We start from the raw sequence: 20,497 nt of genomic DNA, 5'->3' as shown, positions 1-20,497 counted from the left end.
ATGGTGACACATTTTTCTATCGTGTTAAAGCCAGCGACCGCGCGAAATTCGGATACAAATTTTCGACATCCGGCTTTGAGTAACTTTAATTCTGACCCACAACAGTCGATCAATTCACGTTTTAGATCGTACACGGCAGGCGGTTGATAACGGGCAGATTCTTCTCTGTACCACTCTTCAAATTCAGCCATTTTTTCTCCGACATGGACTCGGGGTCGAAATGAATGCGATCCGGTAAAGCACCCACATATTCTGCATTCTGGGGAGTGTGAAACGCGTGACGAAAAAAACCCTTTCTTCCATTCTTCGATTCCAAACGTACTGGAAAATTGAGCCAGCGAGGACGGAATATAACAGAAGGAATCTTTAAATTGCACTCTTCCGTAGGATAGAGACAATTGTTTCGTTCCGTTAGGAATCATAAAATCAAATCTCCTGTGTTCTTTTAAGAGTTGCGCTTTTAAGAAGACACTATCGTATCCTTTCAATTTGTGAAATATACATATCACGTCAAGACTCTCTTCTTTAGGAATGGGGTGGGTGTCGGTACCATAGATGAGGGAACCTAAAAAATCTAAAAATTCCCCAGTGCACTCTGGGCCGTAAAAGGTGTGGCACTCGTCCGAGTCTCCCGTTTCGGCGCGCACTAAGATGGGGGTGTGGGTACCGTCAGACTCGATCATCGCTTCAAAATCGGCATAGACGAAAATGGGTGGGTCGACATAAGAGCTGACATTGGGTTTCTGCCGTTTCTGTTTTTTGTAAAGGTCTGCGGGCTTTTTTACGGGTTGATCTTCTTCTTCCTCCACGCTCTGGATGTAACACTGATACGATGTCAAATCCACATCTTCTCTGCATGCCCGACATCGGCTTGTATAGCATTCATGCGGGTCGTCATAAGGCGTGTACTCTTTACAACACAACTCGCAGCGAAGCCAACTCGCGCAAATACCTTCGGTCACATGGTAGGCCATACATCTTTCATCATAAAAATGGCGATGACATTGACGGAAATAGATGGTGGGTTGATGGGGTTTAGACCCACAGGCTACTTGCTTACAAGCTTTGCAACGCCGCCCTTCATACGGATAATGGCAAAAATCTTCGTGATCGTAGCCTCTGTTACACATACCGTAAAAATAAGATCTTTCTAAGAACGCCCGGTGAGATTTGCAGCCGTGATAATGCCCTATTTCTTCATTTCCTGTAGGAGGCAAGTACAACAAACGCACGATATGCTGGGGCGGTTCCGTCACGTGACCTTCAAATAGTACCCCGTAAGGGTAGCAGGCAGTGATGACTTTCAGTTGGTAGGTAAGTGCTAAATAAGCTTGGAAAGCTTCTAATTATGATCTCCCACACGGTCCTTCCGGCACACCAGCTTCTCGATGTAAATATTTAGCACGTTTTGTGAGTGCTTGGGGGTTTTTTCTCATATTATCGTACTGCCGTCTCGGCTCTTGGTTTGTGGGGGAATCAAAGGCGTCACACGCTGATTTGAATATCCAAATGGCGCGAGCGCAGCACATCTCGTCTTCGTTGGACACTTGCAATATACTGCGGCGGTCGTGCAGAACCGCAGCAAGTTTCTTGTGGCCCAGCCACCGTTTGCCTTTCCCCTCTACATTTTCTCCCCCTTCTTCGCGATTGCGTGCCACTAGCGTCACATCGACGTCAAAGGGATCGTCGGCTTGAAAGGCTTCGTTGGAGTTCAACTAGTTAGCCAGCACTTGAAGATACCCATTCCACCGGTCGTTCCCCTCACGTACTTCACCCACTCTAAAATACGATGATTGTAGCGGGTGTTGGAAGCGTGGGGTGGAAACATTAAAAAGGACTTGTTCATTTTTATCAACCCCACGCGGCCACCGCCTTCCCACATCTTCCAAAATCCTTACAGCAGCACGCGCCACGGCCTCGGTAATCTCCCTCCCCAAATTGTCTCCCTCCCTTGCATCCCGCATTTGCTTTTTGAGCGTACGTACACGCTGTTTGATCACGGTCTTTCTTGAACCGAGATGGCTGCCCATTGGGATGATGTTCAAATTCAAATAAGGGTGTACCTGAACCCCTCTGTCCTTCTTCTTCTATGCGAAGCAGCTCTTTGTCACTCACATCGTCATCGCCAGTAAATTCTTGATCATACTTCTCTCCAATACGAATAGGTTCTTCATCGCTTACATCATAAGCCCACGAATCTTCACTCCAAGCCCTTTTTTTGCCTACCATTTTAACTCTCTCAATCTGATTTCCTACTTCTACTGTTCTCCTTCACTCACTTCTACTAACTGCGAACGTGAAGAGATGAAGTACTCCTTATATGATAGATGTAGGAAAATAGAATTCATTCCCGGCATTTTTGGGTGTGGTCGTTACGAAACCCCTCCCTAATCCTTCAATATCGGTGGTTCCTTTCATCTCTTTTTTCCCTTTGTGACTCCATTCTTTAATTTTTTATTATAAAAAGATGTGACTTAAAAGTCACCTTACGTCTAGCTTGAGAGAAAGGTAAGTCTCTGATAAGAATACATTGTTCGCCAATCTGACTAAACTTGTTTTCTAAGGAAGATGGTGAGACGCTATTTCAAGGCAAATAAGAGACGAGGGGGGCCAGAAACCAGTCTTCCATGATCACATGCTGTGTATTTTTTATAAATCCGTTAGAACAATAATATTTTATCTTCGTTTGGTGGAACGGGTAACTCTGTCATAAAAATTTATACACCAGTTTCTTTTTTATCTAAAAGTGTGTGTGAATAATAAATCTGTTTTTCAGAAGAATCGCAAGTGTTTTTACAACTCTTTTTTTTCACAAATTAAACATGATGTAGGAACTAGATTCTTGGATATGTGTGTCTTTTATGGGAACTTTTTTTGAAATCGCCGAGGTCATTGTCACGCAATGTTTTTACGCATGAGATAGAACAAAGCAATTATCACTTCTTATGTACTCTTTTTTCGGGTGATCACGAGATAAAAAAATATTTAAAATATGAACAGCCTTTTTCGATAACGGGAAGTTTTTTATTTATAGGTATATCAAGACACCCTTACTTACGAAGCGAATATAACGACATTTTTTAATCTCCCATTTTTTTCATTTTCGGCACTTTAACAATTAACCCCTCAAAAAAGATTTAATTATGATGATAGAATTTTTTAGAACGTCTGCTTTATTTGCATATTGTATTGTACTCTCCAGACGTGATCCATTTTGTACTATCTGACGAGTTAAATTTATTATTCGATATTTCATCTTCTTTCTCGTTCACCTTTTTACGCTCTTTCCAAATAGAATCATTTTTTATGTAGGGTATGAGGGGTATCGCGATGATATGTATGTCAATTGGCACGCTTATTTTGTACAACGTACTCAATAAAAAGGAAGCGCAAGTATAAAATTGCGTCCTATTTTCTGTGAGTGTATGAGAGAGGGTGCCGGAGGATGGGTGATCTTTTTCAAGAAAAAAAAATTCAAAGACTTGTTTACGTGCATTCTGATTTAGTCGACCCCAACAATATAGGAGATAAAGTCACTAATTATTTAAAACTCGTCATGTACACTCCGACACTCAAAGGATACGATTATTATGCACCTTCGCACCTAGACTACATTCCCTTGAGAACTCATCGCATCGAAATCATTCATACGGATCTTCGCGAATTTCCTGACGAATTATTTGCACAGTTTGAAGAAGGTTGCAGCTGTTTTCTCGTTCTACATTTTCGCCAAATTAAATAAAAGGGGTGTAAAGTCACTCGACATTCTTTTTATCTTCGCATTTTAAAAGAAGCGTCGACGGACGATTGTCAAGCGTAAACAATGGAAGAATTTCAACTGGTATTACCGAGTCGCGATAAAAGCATTCAATATTTCCCACAAAATAAGAACGCGAGCATGTCGCATCATTCTTCTTAAAGAATCCTCATCGGCGTACGAAATGATATCCAAAATACTTTCAATATCCACCACAGATACTTTTGGGAAGTCCACAATTTGTCTATCTACCATATTCATAGCCATCCTTCGCGTCCGAAAGTTCACGCTCGAATACCACTTTTGTATATTCGACGACGGCTTTAAATATCTCTTTTCAAATATGTCACATTAGTCCGATAGCGGTTCTTCCGCGTCTTGAAGGTAAAAATCTTCTCTGTTTAAAATTCGCTGTAATGTCTACACATCGAGATATGCTTTCCAAGATCTCGTGAATGTAACTGAGAGCAAGCTCGGAATGAATCATCAATTCACTAAATTTACATTCCGACTATGCAAATGACATGTCTCATTATAATGCACAAAAATAGCTTTCCATGCTCTATGAAGCGTGTTACCGTACGACCAGATTTTTCGGTTTTTCTTTTACTTTTTATCAATCAGACGCAGCCGAAGGCTGCGTTCTTTTCCGGAGCGTGCAAAGAGAAGAAGAAGAGAGGAAGAATCAAAATCCAATTTTTGTTTGTGAGGTCCATTTTGAAAATTCCAACCATGTAAAATGATATGTCTCATTAAAAAAAAAAACTTTCCATGCTTTATCAAATATCAAACTGACCATTTTCTTTCATACGCATGCGTAAAGTTTTTCAGTATGCGCGGACAATTTTTTTTGTCTTTCCATCCCACATGGATGGGACTATCATGACGGTTTCATATATATGCTCAAACCAACTTCTACTCCCAATAACTAAGGCATCTGCCGCTCACGCTCACGTCAGTTATAATCCGTGAGGGGGTAATGACCTTACACCTTACACATCACACATCATCTCATAACTTCGGCTCTACCTCGGCTATTCGGCTACTCAATCTTCGGTATTACTCGGACATACTTCGACAGTAGTTCGGCTTCCCCTCGATACTCATTAATATTCGGCTCAATCTTCGGTGACTCGTTCCTAATTTGGCCGCGCCGATTTTTAATTTCGGGTTTGGAGATATCTCGTGACGGTTACATGAGGCTAGGGACGTTGTAGATGACCTAAACTACGCGCCAATGTAGTAAACCGAGAAAATCAAGTTTAATCAACAGAAGAAAATAAGAACAATGATTCAGCTTACAAGTACAAAAGCTTTTTTAGTCCCCTTGGGATATCCAGTTACCTCGTGGTGTAGCCACGAGAGTTTTTTTTTTAATCAGTTCTTTCGTTCGTCTTTGTTAATTGTAATTAGTGTAAATAGTTCTCGTCTCGATAGTTCAGTTCTGCATTTATTAGTTTGTAGTTTATCGTGCTGTCAAAATGTAAATTAAGTTTGTCAGCGTTGTTTCATGTAATCACCTTTGAGTATTGTGTAGCCTTGTTTAGTCTATTGTTTTGGCCTTTATCCGCTATATAACATCGTAGTTGTAATTTTCATTCAGTCGTTGTTATTCCGGAGCGCCGCACAGATCTTTTAAGTAGTTACGCTTTCGTTTGTATTTTCCTGTAGTTTCTCGTATTCCTTTCATTGTATTTTAGTTTCTTTGGGTTTAAGTTCGCATTGTTAATTCTGTATTTTTTTTTTTGTGTTATGTACAAGTGAATCGTCGAGATTAAAAATAGGGCACGTATTTCAAACTGTGACGGAGTATCAGTTACATGCATTCAAAGATCTGAAGTGGATGACATGTTTTCCGGAACTGAAGGTCGGAGAAGACGCCGAGCTCACTCAGAAGAAGCCCCCGAAAGCGTGCGAAAGAAGAACTCGAGGTCAGGGTGTTTATCCAGAGTAACGATGTTGTACCATGCTACGGAAGTTCTGCTGAGTGATCCGAAAAATGTCGATAAAGTTAAACAGAAGTTACTGGAGATTGATGAAGCTTTTTCTCGCTTCGAACAGGTGCACTACGAGTACATCTCAACTCCGGATGGAGATATGGTAGTGTGGGGAAGCGAAGCGCGTTATTTCAAGGAACATTTCCGTCGAAAAATGGATTTCGTTTCGGGAATAGAGCGATGGATCCAGGACGTGGGATTAAACGCCGGGGCACGCGAGGAAAATGAGATACCAGTTGAAGACTCTGTAAGTACCGCTAATTCTTCGCAAAGTTCGCATTCAAACAAACTATCTATCAGACAGCTTAAAGCGAATCAGGCAATAGCGCAACTGAAGTTGTACCAGCTGAAGAAAAGGCAAGAATTACTACGTCAGGAAGAAGAAACGAAGCTAGAGTTAGAGCTTTTGGATGCGCAGTTTGAAATTAGGAAAACTGGACTTCAAATAAAGCTACTTCAGGATGAGAAGCTAGTTGATTTAGCCAAGTTACCGAACGTTTTTGAAGATCTGAAGCCGTTTAGTGAAGGAGTTATTGTAGGAGCTGCACATGCGCCTAATCAGGAATATTCTAATTCTCGTGTTGAACTCAACGTTGGTTCTCAAGACCTTCCGTTGCGGCTGAAATCTAATGCGCAAGAGTATAAGAGTTGGTCAGCCGGACCTACTGCCCCCTTTGTACATCCAGAGGCGACAGGTTCTGTTTTGCCTGGAGGAGTTATGAATAGTGTGGCTTTAACTATGAAGCAAGGATTTGCGTTGCCTAAAAGGAAATTGACAGTGTTTGATGGTGATCCTCTCGAATACTGGAACTTTATCAAATCATTTGAAACCAGTATCGTGAACAATGCAGCCAGTGAAAGCGAGAAACTCATGTACCTTCCTCAGTACATTTCTGGAGCAGCAAACGATATCATCAAATGTTGCTTAGTAATGGATCCATCCCTTGGATATCAAAGAGCAAGAGAACTGCTTCAAGATCGTTTTGGTCACCCCTTCACAATTGCCTCAAAGTACGTAACCAGGTTAACAGAAGGACCCCCTCTCAAACCAGGGGATCGCGCGGGATTGCTTGCCTTTGCAGACAAATTGAAGGACTGTGAACATACGTTAGAATCCATTGGATATCTAGATGAAATAAACAGTGCAGACAACCTAAGAGGAATTGTTCAGAGATTACCATATCATCTCCGCACCAAGCTTGTTGAAGTTGCAGACGAAATCCAGCAAACTGGCCAAAGAACGAACATCAGTCACATCGCTGAATTTGTTAAAGTCAAAGCCAGAGTAGCAAATAACCCTGTGTTCGGTTGTGTGGTGGACATCGCGCGGGACAGATCGGAAAATGAAAGGCGAAACCCTAAGTCTAGGAGCGCTACATTAACTGGAGAACGCGTCAGCACATTTAACACTCAAGAGACCGAATCCGGTGGCAGACAGAGTCTACCCCCTTTTTGCCAGCCAGCTTCTTTCATGAAGTACCCATCATGCAGTGGTGATCATTTGTTAGCAAGGTGCAGGTGTTTCAAGGACAAGAGCTTCGAAGAGCGCCTGGAGATAATGAAGAAAGCTCAGCTCTGTTTCAATTGCTTTAAATATGGCCACATAGGAGTTGGATGTTTAGCAAAGGGTGCTTGTGAAGTCCCAGGATGTAAGAGGAGACATCATACCTTGCTTCATCCACCATCTCCACCACCAGCAGTGGAAGGCAGCGACAGAGTGGCTGATAAAGGAACTCAAGCTGAAAGCGGTGCCCCGTTTCAAAGTGGACAGACTAATAGTACCTCAGCTGGAGAAGGAAAGGTGTGCCTGAGAGTAGTTCTTGTAAAGGTGCGAGGTCATGATGACGCAAGCAAGACCATAGAAACCTATGCCCTTCTAGACGGTGGCTCAGACATCTCCTTGTGTGACAAGAAGTTAGCCGTGGATCTTGGAGCGCAAGGACGCCAGAAAACGTTTGATTTGACAACTCAAGAGAAAAAGGATAGCCCAAGAGTTGGTCACGAATTAAGCCTAGTTGTTGAGCCACTTGATGGAAGTGACAGAGTTAACGTTGTTAGACTGTGGACAGTTAATAAATTGAATGCTTCAGGCCGCAGCATCCCATCAGAACAAGATCTAAGGCAGTGGCCTCACCTTAGAGACATCAAGCTGCCAAGTACTAGTGAGAAGGAAGTTCGATTTATTATAGGCACCAACGTCCCTGATGCCTTTTGGGTGTTGGAGGAGAAACGTGGTAACAAGGGAGAGCCATACGCCATACGTACGCCACTTGGCTGGACAATCATGGGCCCTATGCATAAGAACGTTGGCGGTGAATGTCATCTTAACGTTAATTTTATTGGATCAGCGGAGCCCGTGGGAGAAAAGAATGATTGTCCTATGCACCAGCTAGAAAGGTTCGGGGAGGTGGAGAATTATGGAGTTGTTCCCCAATCCAAGCTTAGCATGTCAGTGGAAGACAAGAGAGCCCTTGAAGTTATGGAACAATCTGTGAAACTTGAGCATGGTCATTACCAAATTGCGCTTCCTTGGAGAAACTACCCACCAGTCTTGCTTTATAATCGCTGCATGGCAGCAAAGAGGCTACTGGCGCCTAAAGGCAGGTTCATGCAAGATGGTGAGCTTCTCAAAAATTACAAGACCACCGTGGAGTAGTATCTTACCAAAGGTCACGCTTCACGAGTGCCACTTAATGAAATTCATGTAAAGAACAAGCCGATTTGGTATCTGCCCCACCACCCAGTGCTGAACAAACCTGGAAAGACTCGAGCGGTTTTTGATTGCGCTGCCAAACATAAAGGAACGTCTCTAAACGATCAGCTCCTTACTGGACCAGATTTGACAAATTCTATCGTTGGTGTGTTAATGAGATCTCAGGAAGAACGAGTCGCGTTGTCTGCTGATATCGAGTGTATGTTACATCAGGTCAGAGTAGTGCCCTCCAAGATCACGAAAAACCCAGGGCGTAAAGCAGTCGCCAAACTCATGTTAAATTCCTTTTGGGGAAAATTCAGTCAACAGACCAACAAGTCGCAAACCTGTCAAATCTCCGAAGCCCGTGATTTGTTGGAAATGTTGGACGACCCTTTAGTACATGTGCAAGACATCAGAATTTTATCGCCTGAAATTGTGGAGGTGCTGTACCAACGAGATGCTTCCGATCCTGTCAAAGGTATGACCACAAACATTTTTATTGCAGCCTTTACCACAGCCTTGGCGCGTTTAAAACTCTACGAATCGCTGGAAAGAGTACAGCAGCAAGTGTTGTACAACGACACGGATTCTGTCGTGTACCGCTGGAAACCTGGAGATGCTGAGATCCCGCTAGGCGATTATTTAGGCGATATGACCAATGAAATGGACTAGGGAGACCGGATCGAGGAATTTGTAAGTGCAGGTGCGAAAAGTTACGGCTATCGCACGCGACTCGGACACGTGTGCAGTAAAATGAAAGGCTTTTCGTTAAATGTAAGGGGCAGGCAGCAACTTAGTTTTCAAGTGTTGAAAGACAATGTCATGCAACAGCTGGTAGATCGCCGTCACGTCGTTACTCATGTGCACAATCCGGTGCATTTCGCAAGAGAAAATTCGCACCGAACGCAAACAAAAACGTATCAATTGGTATTTGACAAACGGGTGATAGAGGAGGGCAAAAGTTTTCCTTACGGATACCAAAGAATAGTGTAAACCATTTGTACATATATTAGAGCGGAAATTACCATGGGGATAGACACGTGTAAATAGACAATGTAAATATTAAACAGCTTTTTTATTTTTAAAACCTGCCATCTCTTGTTTTTTGAAAAGTATGGTTACGGACATTTTGATGGCTTCTAGGGTCGCCTCGGTCTCACGTAGTTTTTTGACCAAAAACTTGACGACGCGAATCTTGGCTTTTTCCTCTTCCGCTTGTTGTTTGCAGCTTCCGTCAACACTTTGTAGACGTGCGCTTCAAATTCCCCCTCGGTCATGTCTTCATAACTTCTCATTTTTTCGTCCCTTTTTCCCTGCCTCTCCTTTTCCTTCTCCGGTTCTTGTTCCTGCTCCTGTCTAGCAACCTCCGGATCCGGACTTGGGGCGTCCACCCCAAGCTCTTTGAGAGATTTTACGTAGTCTTCCGCAGCATGGGAACTAAGGGGAGAATCTGTGAGATGTGTGGCCACATGCGCATCCATGGCGGGAATATCGATCGGTGATACGACATCAAATGAGCATAAATCTAATTTAGAATTTACAGAAGGCATTCTGCGATTTCGCCGTCTTTTTTTTTTCTAGTTTTGAGGAGAGGATTGCAACTCATCCGAGGTTTACGTCAAAATGAGCTTACCGGGTGCACGACAGATTGTTTAATAGGTATAACTACTACTATGCTGACATAAAGGGGAAAAATGGAATAAAATGATTGGATAATTTTGGACACACACAATAAACACACACTTCTTTTTTGGAAACGCACACATTTTATTATTTAAATACCTAATCTTACTTTAGCAGACATGATTTTATAGCTGACGCGTTCGGCAGCCACGCGAGTTGCTTTGTCTAACAGAGTGCTTTCGGTGATTTTACCTTTGTAATAATCGATCAGAGCCTAAAATGCTTGCGGGTTTACCATTAGTCTCGTTTCCATTTCGGACACAGTTTTTCTATTATCCAACGCAACAAGCGCATCAAAGGACACTCTTTGCCAACCTCTTCTTCTAAATCGATGTGAATCGATATACCTCCGTCCACTTCGTCTACGGGGTGATGGGCATGATGTGTATCGTTTTCGTTTTATACACTGCCAAAACACGTCGTTCATGCCTCGCCAAAATCCACTTCCTTTTGAGAGGCTAACAATTCGCGTCTCCTTTTTAAACTTGACGCTCGCTTTCCCAACTTCACAATCACATCTTTATATTTTCGTAAACGCGATATGATCGCTGGTGACACGGTTATGTTTCGTCTTAACAGATTCATCGCCATCTCGCTCACACTGTTAATCTGATCTTTAATAGCCGTGAATATTTTTGCGCGACGTCTTTTGGCATTTTTTTTCTCGTAAAATAGATTTTAAAAAATCAAAATTGCGTCTCATGCGTTCCATTTTTTTATCTTCTTTTCCGTCGTCTGGTAGCTGCTTCCAATGGTTTTTTAGCACCAAATCCTGCTGCACCGCTTAAGGCGCCTAATCCTAAAGCTTTGCCACCCGCAATGAGTGCCGGTATCAACGCTGCCAATGGTAACAACCCCGCTTTTTGTCTCCTTCTTTTTATGCGTTGTTTGAGACGGCGATTTTTTCAACACTTTTAGCAATTCGGACAACAATGCTGCTCTTCCCAATAACAATCCCAAAATGCCTCCTTTAATCCCTCTTCTCGTGCGTTTTATACGTCTTTTAAATTTTCTCACACCTCTATTTATGCGCTTTTTCATGTCAAAAGTTTGGCTATCACGTCGCCTAACAATCCGATAAAATGAAGAATACCACCATGTTGAGGACTCCTTTTAACATTTCTTTTTCTTTTTTGAGTCTGTCTTGTTTTCTTTCTTCTTCTTACGATCCCGGCTCTCGGTAACATCGCATACAACCTTCGTGTTTTAATAAATGACTCACCAATCGCATCGAATCGCGACTCGCAGGATGTACGTCAAAACACGAGTACCCGTATGGGCGGTAGGTACAGGCATTATATACATCCATGACGCGACTCCATCGCGTCGGATACATCTGTAACAGCAAATTACGCAGCCCTATCTTATCTCGAGGAGTTTAAACGCTATGATGAATTGCGCATTTCTCGATATGGTTTTGGCAAATTTCCCCGTCGGAAACATGTCTTGACATAGACAACACACCGTTACGTTTAAATGATGAGAATGTTGTGTAAAAAAATTTAAAATGGCCGGGTCGTCTCCTCCTTTCGACATGAGATCGTCCAAGACCAACGCACCACCTTTTTCATCGCCAAACCATTCAATAATGTCTTTCTCTTTAGGAACGCCGGAAAAAAATTTCACGCCATGACTTTTCATCTCGTCGAAACTCGGCTGCCAGGAACCGTAACAATAATACACACGAGTGAGCGGGTTAGAAAACACATCTCGATTTTCTAATAGCAACCGTTTTAAGAACGTGGTCTTTCTGCAACTTGTAGGACCCACGATGAGCACATTGGCGGGGGTTTGAAAGGTAAATGTCTGCTCTAAACAGCTCATCCCACACACACTATCTATTTCTGGTCCATTAATAACCCTTTTATAATCTTTTCTAACATATCGGGTACTCTTACATCGTTTCCTACATAATCGCGATGCGAAGATGCTTTTAAAAAATCTCGCATGGGAACACCTCGAGCTTTACACATCAAATACTCTATGGCATAATAACCGCAACTAGTAGTGCGAATCGATTGAAGCGCTCGATGTTGCACGTTTAAAATTTTAAAATGTTTTTGTAGCGAAGCACGTAAAGGCCCAGCATCTCGATACGTGTTTAAATCGAGTCCATAACTATCCATCACTTCGCATGTACTTCGATGCGTCCACAAGGCGATCCAATGTTCACCCAGTTTTAAAATCGGATGTGTATTGACCACGTACCTCCGAGGTTTGTATAGTTCCGGATGCGAGGGTAATTGGTCCGCAGCACACGCTTTTGCAAAATATTTGCGTAACACGGGATCTAATTCACCCAAAGCGTTGAGTTGATGCGTCGAAAGTCTTACAAATTCCATCGTTAAATTTTTTACTGCACTTTTAAAGTGGTGCCTTCTTTAGTACCCTGTATTTCTACCATGCCCTCGTATTCGGCGTAAATGATGATGGTCTTTTGTTCCGATTGGGACGATGCTTTGATTTGAATGTGAATGAACGCCTCGTTTCTAGGCAACAAGGTGGCGTCGTCATGCCCACCGTGAGCTACATTTGAAAACACGAACAAGGTACAATTTTTACCTTGTCCCCAATCGTCAAACCTCACCATGTTACCGTGATTTCGATACAAACACCCCGTGGCATCGCAAAAGCGTTGATATTGCGCCAAATATTTGTTACCGTCACTCGAATTCAGGACCATCGTTTCGTATGGGTATTCTTCTCCGTTCACCACATGTTTGATGTATTCTACATCCGCTTTTTCAAACGCAAAGGGATCATGCTCGTAAGAACCGTTAAACGCATCCGTTTTCACGATTTCTATCACCACTCTTTGAGGTACTTTCACGTTAAACGGATTGACGATTTCCTTATAGGTGGCGCCGTTATCAAAGGGGAATTGACGCATTTCCGTATGCACGATGGGATACAAGGCATTTTTCTTTTCTAGACGTTTCATATAATCCACACTGGTTGCAGGATTCAACGATACCAGGCACAGATGTAGGGATACTTTAACGTCATCCGTCTTAAACTCGCGCGGTACCTCGGCCGGTGCACCTTTTTCGCCGTCAAACACCAATTTGATGGGATTCAAATAAAATTTCTAGTCTAACGAAGTGCGAGGAATAATCCACCGCCCTTGGTTGAAAATGTCTGCAAACGGTTTCATGCGCATCAACACCCGTTTGCCCGAGGCGAAAAATTCCCGAGCATCTTCTTTTATGTTTGTAATGGTTTCCTGTCTACTTTTAGAGGCTCCCGTAAATGCAGCATCGCTCGTTTTGACGTTTGTTTCGGAAAACATGAGCGGGGGATTAATTCCGTTACGTCACCCCTGCGATCTTAGAATGGTATCTCCATCGACTCGATCATAATTCAACAATGTCTGAATGTAGGCTTCGTGATGATACATGCCGACATTTTCCATCAAAAGTGTACCGTTGCATTTTACGTTGATCTGTTTAAATAACGAGTGCGCCAAATTATTGATGGGACATAACATCTCTTTCGTATCATCCGCTCGCGATGTCCAATTTGCGTCCGCATCCGTTTTAAATCCGGCATCGATTTCTATAAAACTTCGACTCAAATCGATGCATTCCGATTGTCTTTCTACGTATATTTCTATAGGAGTCAAACTCGATGTCTGAGGTGATACTTTGACGTATTTGTATTTGACCGCCGACAAATCTGTAGGAGGTATCGTAAACACATAACTGCCGGATTTACACTTGCCCCTTGAGCCATCGACATGATTCTACACTCGTCTCGTTCTTCTCTTTCTCTGCGATTTACTCCATCGATCCCGTTTATATAGCGCTACATAACCTCCTTTTTGTACGGTCCTTTTTCTTCTAGCCACCTTATAGTGTTGTTGTATCGTAGTAGTTCCCACACCTATGTTCGCATCGCCCGGTTGCACTCTTGTCCTATATAACCTCATGTTATTCAATCGAAACTAGTATTCAGGCGATTCTGAATGCGTCTAGACACTTCTTTTTTCACGGCTTTCTTTGCACCTCTTTTAATACCTCTTGGAATTTCGCGAATTGATTTAGAGTGTAATGCTCTACGGAAACCTCGTTTCGTTTCTTTAAGTAATGTTTTGGCCATGTCTGTCTTCCAACCTTTTCCTTTTTGTGTGGGACGCCTCTTGTGGGTCACGCGATATTTTCTTAACACGGTCATCACGGGATCTGCAGGAAACGAGGATCCCACACCAATGAACGGGTCCCCCTTACGCAAATGACTCACGCGAACCATTTTTTTTACTCAAAAATATCGTCTAATCCTTTATGAACGCGTCTCGATACTTCTCTCTTGACGGCTTTCTTGGCACCTCGTTTAATACCGCGCGGTATTTCACCTAACGAACGTTCACTCAATGTTCTTTCTAGCCCACGCCTCGTTTCTTTAAGTAGTGTTTTGGCCATGTCTGTCTTCCATCCTTTACCTCGCTGAGGAATGGTTTGGTAATCGCCAAAAAACGGCAGGCTCACCCAATCTTGTTGCCATCGCCACACCGATCCTCCCCCTTGTTTGTTTGTAGCCACAGGCCCGCGATGTTTGCTGGGAATGTAGACTTGAAATCTTCTCAAACTTCCTCCTCGCATTGTCTATTTCAAATCTTTTTTCAAAATCCAACTATTGTATTTGCTCGGGTATCCTTTCCATTTGACAAACAACCGATCTTTAACACGCTTTAATACTTTTTCCATGCGAAAATAAGTCTGTTCGTTCACGTGAACTTTTTGTAAATCTCGTGCGTAAAAATGTCCTTTGAGTGGTGTCCCATCTAGTTCTTGCACTTTATAGGTGGTAACTCTACCGGGAAGTACTTTATACATTTCAAACACTTCCTCTGTCCAGCCGGGTAAATATCCTTTTTGAAACGGACGAAATTTCTTTTGCAAACGCACTTTGTCTTTCTTTTTAAAGACAGCTTTCGACCGTGTACGCGACCCGTACAGACGCGACCACACTTTTGTCACATTGTCTTCCGTGACATCCGACGGAGTCATGCCAATACCTCTATGAGGTATGTGATTATATTGCGTGACCAAATCTTGTAACACATCCACGTATTTCAAAGTATTTTTAGCCGTAAGATAACGATACAATTTTGATTTGAAGATGCGAGTAAATCGCTCGGCAATACTGGCTTTCGAATCTCCTCGCGTGGCGAAATGATGAATCTTGTTTTTACGACTCCACGCTTGAAAGGTCGAATTGAAAACTCTTTGCCTTGGTCTGTTAGTATTCTAAAAGGTATTTGACCGGCTCGCGACACAATTCTCTTAAACGCTTCCGTTACGTTTTTTCCGGTCTTTTTCTTGATCGGCTCGACCCATGCTCGTTTCGATAAGACGTCTACCACCACCAAAATATATCGGTACCATCGGTTTTGCGATTTTAACGTTTTCACGTCAATCAGATCGGCCACCCATTGTTCGTCTATATTAAACACCACTACAGGTGCTCTAACTCCGCGTCGACGTACGGATTTGTGTAAAGTATACGAGAGTTTTTTCTCTAATAATTTCCGAGCTCGTTTGACGGGTATTTTAGCTGCTCGCGCATATGCGGCTACCTCCCAAACCTCCTATGACACCTTGGGTTTCGTAGTCGGGCAGGGATCTTTTTTATTAGCCATCCTATCTTTCCAAACAATTGTAACAATCCTAAGCGACACCACAATTTTATACAAGAGTAGACAATCCAAGGGGACCAGATTTCACTTTCCCACACAGACGTGCTATTTCAAAAATGTCCTCCTTGGAAAGGAATGCTACAAATATAAGAAAACAAAGGGTTTAACAACCCCTTTCCAAGGGTCAATTTTAATGCAAAGACTTTTACACTTAGGGCCGCCCAATTGCGCTACCCATACAACAGTTCGGTTATGTGCCTCCTCTTCTTCATCTATTTCATCAGACAAAAATGTAACAAATTGTCTTACAACCCTTGCCAGCCTACATTTTCTTTACAATCCATTAAAAATTTCAAGGGTTTTCTTTCTAGGATGAAATCTCCAAAATGCAAACAGACCGCACACATTTTCTCTACATCTCAAATACATTTTGTGAAAATTGTGCTCCGATTTTGACAGGCTTAGCGAAGGGGCTATACCGCATTCGCATTGCATAGTTTGAATTCTATCTAGAGTGTACCACCTATGCCCCCGTTTTTTACACTCGTAATAATACACGCTATAATCATTTAGATTTGTAAATACGGGGCAGTTAAGTTCCACACATCGCAAATACACGGCTGAAGATGTACGATCTTTTGCTTTTAACTCTTCCATCGGAGTATTTTGAATGGGGCAGGGATACGTGACGTTTGCATCGTTGAGAACATTACGCAAAATCGCATCCAAGATGAAACTACCTTCACTGCTGTCCACAATTTCACCAGGTTCTGGTATTTCTACCGTTTCAATCTCCACAATTTCTGTATCTTCTGGCTTCTTCTTCTTCGTAGTAGGCTGAGATTCAGAGCCTTTCCATGGTCCATCGGGGACTATCTTTGGTGCTATCAGTTTAGGTGGTTCTTTAACTGGTATTTCTGGTAGAAAGATGGATTTCTTCAGTTTATCCATGGCTGCTTTCTTGGTTTCTTTTTTCTTATAAGGGTGTGACCGATCTTTCTGCATTTTTTTGGGTGACTTTCCACCACCAGTCACCACCAAACTACTGCTGCTGCTGCTGCTTTTAGGAGTCTCCATCTCGTCAGGCTGCTACACTCAAAATGCACACACACTCGTTCATGTCATCGCTTTTACATCTACTCGAGTCACGTCCCACCAATCATATCATCTCTAGAGACAGCCACACCTTTATTCTTTTCATTTTTTAACACTTAGATCATCTGTAGAGACAGCCACGCTTTCATTCTTTTCATTTTTTATCACTTTGATCATTACAATTCCTATCACGTTTTTAAACTTTATCGGTTAAAGTCATGCGAATTAGATGTTGTGGAAAAGGTTCCAACGGAGCAGGAGGTGATGTCTTGGGTACAGCATCTTGTTTCATTTCTTCTCTTATTAAATGTTCTGCTTCTTCGTATTCTCGTGTGTGTGTGTGTGTGTGTGTGTGTGTGTGTGTGTATGTGTGCGTGTGTGTGTTTGTGTGCCTCATGGGATTTGCGCGTCATGAAATACCTCGTTCCTGTCTTCCTCTTCTTCTTCGTCGGATGAATAGACTGGAGAATCGTAACTTCTAGGTGGTGGCTGGCTTTTACAATGTTGAATGTATTGTAAAAAGGCTTGAAGGACAAAATTGTACGCAGACCTGAATTTTTTTTCCTCCAGTAAATCAAAGGATGAAGGCTGGAAAATGGAATTCTTGATTCTTGCATCTTACTTCCACAAGTCTTTAGAAGTAGCATGATCAGCCACGAGAATTAACAACTCTTCTAACATGCCAAGCGCTTTGATCGGAGCCCCTTCTAATTCTTCCATCGCTGGTGATGGTTTTCTCGTGGCTTTCAAATGTTCCAAATATTTTCGAAACGCCAATAAAACTTCTCTTTGAACTTGAGTAAATTCTGGTGTGGGGGCTTCATGCATCACTATCATTTCATGAATCGATTCTAAATTAGACTCTACTTCTCTCGCATTTGCTGCAACGCGAAGATCATACATCATGCCTACCAAGTCCACAGACGCAGTCCATGGACGTAAACGCGCCGATCTCGTCGTCTTATGTGCCGTCGTGTTTACCCTTCCGACTCTTTCACACGACTAATTTACTCCAGCACAGAGTCTTTCCTATATGTCCTACGTGACGTCACTCTGACGTCACTATACTTCGCATGCGTAAAGATTTTTTCTTCTCTACCACATGCAAGTGAAAAACGTGTTGGGATCCTATAAATACATTTCTTTCTCATAGACTTATTCGGTTAGAATAGCCTGGCTAATCGAACCCGCGATTCCCAAACGCGTAATATAGGGACCAATTTCTTTTTTCCAATAACCCAGGTTCAAATCCTGGTCACAGCACTTTTTCTTTACAGAACAGACGCATTTTTATCTTTTACCACATAAGTGTGAAAAATTTTGGGGATCATATAAATACATTTCATTCTCATAGTCTTATTCGGCTAGAATAGTATGGCTCATCTAGCCCGTGAAACCCAAACGCGTAATCTCGGGTCCCATTCTTTTTTTCCCAATAACCCAGGTTTAAATCTTGGTCACGGCACTTTCTCTTACTTTTTATCAATCAGACGCAGCCGAAGGCTGCGTTCTTTTCCGGAGCGCGCAAAGAGAAGAAGAGAGAAAGAATCAAAATCCAACTTTTTTCTGAAGTTCATTTTGAAAATTCCGACTCTGTAAAATATGTCTCATTAAAAAATAGCTATCCATGCTCTATCAAATATGAAAATGACCATTTTCTTTCATACGCATGCGTAAAGTTTTTGAGCATGCGCAGACACTTTTTTGTCTTTCCATCCCACATGGATGGGACTACCATGACGGTTTCATATATATACTCAAACCAACTTCTACTCTTAGTAACTAAGGCATTTGCCGATTAAGTTTACGTCAGTTATAATCCGTGAGAGGGTAATGACCTAACACATCATCACACAACTTCGGCGATTCGGCTACTCCATCTTCGGTAATACTCGGACATACTTTGGCTTCACTTTGGCTCGACTTCCATACTCATTAACATTCGGCTCAATCCTCGATAACTTCGTTCTCAATTTGGCCGCGCCGATTTTTAATTTATTTTCGGGTTCGGAAATATTTCGTGACTGTTACATGAGTTTAGAGACGTTATACATGACCTAAACTACTTTGGCGTCGAGGATAATCGGAACAAATGGGAACCTACGGGAACGTGGCAGAATTTCGCGAGTCGGTGGAATCCTGGACTCAATACGCAGAAGGCCTACACCAGTATTTCAAAGGAAACGTAATCGCAGACGGAAAGAAACAAAGGGAAATCCTGCTGAGCCCTTGTGGATTAATTCGAGACCTGGTACAACCTAAGAAGCCGAGCGAATCGGATGTATAAGAAATGTACACGGCTCTACAACAACACTTGTCACCGAAGCCGAGCGTAATAGTGGAACGTTTTATATTTCATAGCAATAGCCGCAGCGAGGGAGAAACTGTGGCGGAATTCGTCGCTGGACTTCGCAGGCTATCAGAACATTGCCAGTTTGGAACTGGGCTCGAAGACATGCTGCGACATAGATTGGTTTGTGGAATCAGTGATGACCGCATCCAACGAAGACTGTTAGTGGAAAGGGAACTTTCGTTTAAGCAAGCCGTAGAAATAGCTTTGGCACATAAGATAGTGTTGAAGAATCTAATCGATTTAGGTGGGAAAACGACGGCCAACCCCCAAAACGGCAATAATTGTCATAACTGTCTGATTGGTCGACTGAATCACTGGTACTTGAGCGGCTGACTGACTGGTTGACTGCCTTATTGACCGACTGGTAATGGACTGACTAACTGAGTGGTTACTGACTGGCTGACTGACTTGTTGACTGTGTGGCTGAGTGACTGAGTTACTGACAGACTCGCTGGTACTTGACCGGCAGACTATCTGGTACGTTACCTGGCTGACCGACTAGTGATTGACTGGCTTAGTGACGAGTTGACTGAGTGGTTGAGCTAATTACTGGTAGCTGACTGTGTATCTGAATGGTTGACCGAGTTGCTGACTCAGTGGTGAATAACTGACTATCCGACTCATTGACGACTCACCAGCTGACTTATTGGTTTACCCACCTTGCTAACCGAATACTGACTGACTTTATAAGCGACTGGTGACTGACTAGCTAACAGAGTAGTGACTGGCTGAAAACGTCGTTCTGGCTGCTATGAGTATTACAGAAATTCTTACTAAGTCTAGCACTAAGACTTGAGGACTTTGAGACACTGTAACTTTGTTGTTAAATACACGTTCGCCTCAAAACTTCGCAGCAGCAAAGAACAATCATTTTTCTAACAACACAAAGTAAGTCTTGTTAATTAAACTAAAGGAAAGTGTTTTAGACAATGAAACTTTTGACCAAAATCACCATATTTTCCGTAATCCAAGTTGGAGGACATGAGAGGAGGCCTAGCCCCATCTAACGTTTGAACCCTTTATGGTTAAGCCATGAAACTTGTCACACTATTGGTCATTATAATGAAATAATTTGCTATGAAGTATGAAGTTATTTTATGCAGAAACAACAGAGTTATAGTGGTTGGAAGAATGAGAGCTGATTTTTCCACTTATGCTGATCTTCCCCAATTTTGTGCTAAACTGCCCACCTTGTGTACTGATATGCCCTCGTATGTTATAGGGTCATTCTTTCCCCCAAAATATTCAAACCCTTGACTATATAGCCATGAAATTCAACGCA

The 20,497-nt window shown here is 42.5% G+C and overlaps 1 protein-coding gene across 1 annotated transcript; it reads left to right on the top strand.

The window, feature by feature from the left end:
• The first annotated feature begins 5,862 nt into the window (after positions 1 to 5,862).
• Positions 5,863 to 7,565, top strand: LOC148728599 (uncharacterized). The gene is made up of 2 exons (XM_088762400.1): positions 5,863 to 6,955; positions 7,377 to 7,565. The coding sequence occupies exons 1-2, from the start codon at positions 5,909 to 5,911 to the stop codon at positions 7,563 to 7,565; spliced, it is 1,236 nt and encodes a 411-aa protein (XP_088618526.1). The 5' UTR covers positions 5,863 to 5,908.
• The last annotated feature ends 12,932 nt before the right edge of the window (positions 7,566 to 20,497 follow it).

This window comes from Stylophora pistillata, chromosome 6 (assembly GCF_964205215.1).
Source record: "Stylophora pistillata chromosome 6, jaStyPist1.2, whole genome shotgun sequence".
Lineage (NCBI taxonomy): Eukaryota > Metazoa > Cnidaria > Anthozoa > Scleractinia > Pocilloporidae > Stylophora > Stylophora pistillata.
This window is presented reverse-complemented; position numbering and strand designations above follow the sequence as displayed.

Coding starts and splice junctions, on each gene's coding strand:
- LOC148728599 (XM_088762400.1), top strand. CDS start 5,909: ATGGATTTCGTTTCGGGAATAGAGCGATGGATCCAGGACGTGGGATTA. Junction 6,956..7,376: donor ATCATCTCCGCACCAAGCTT/GTTGAAGTTGCA, acceptor TTGGATGTTTAG/CAAAGGGTGCTTGTGAAGTC.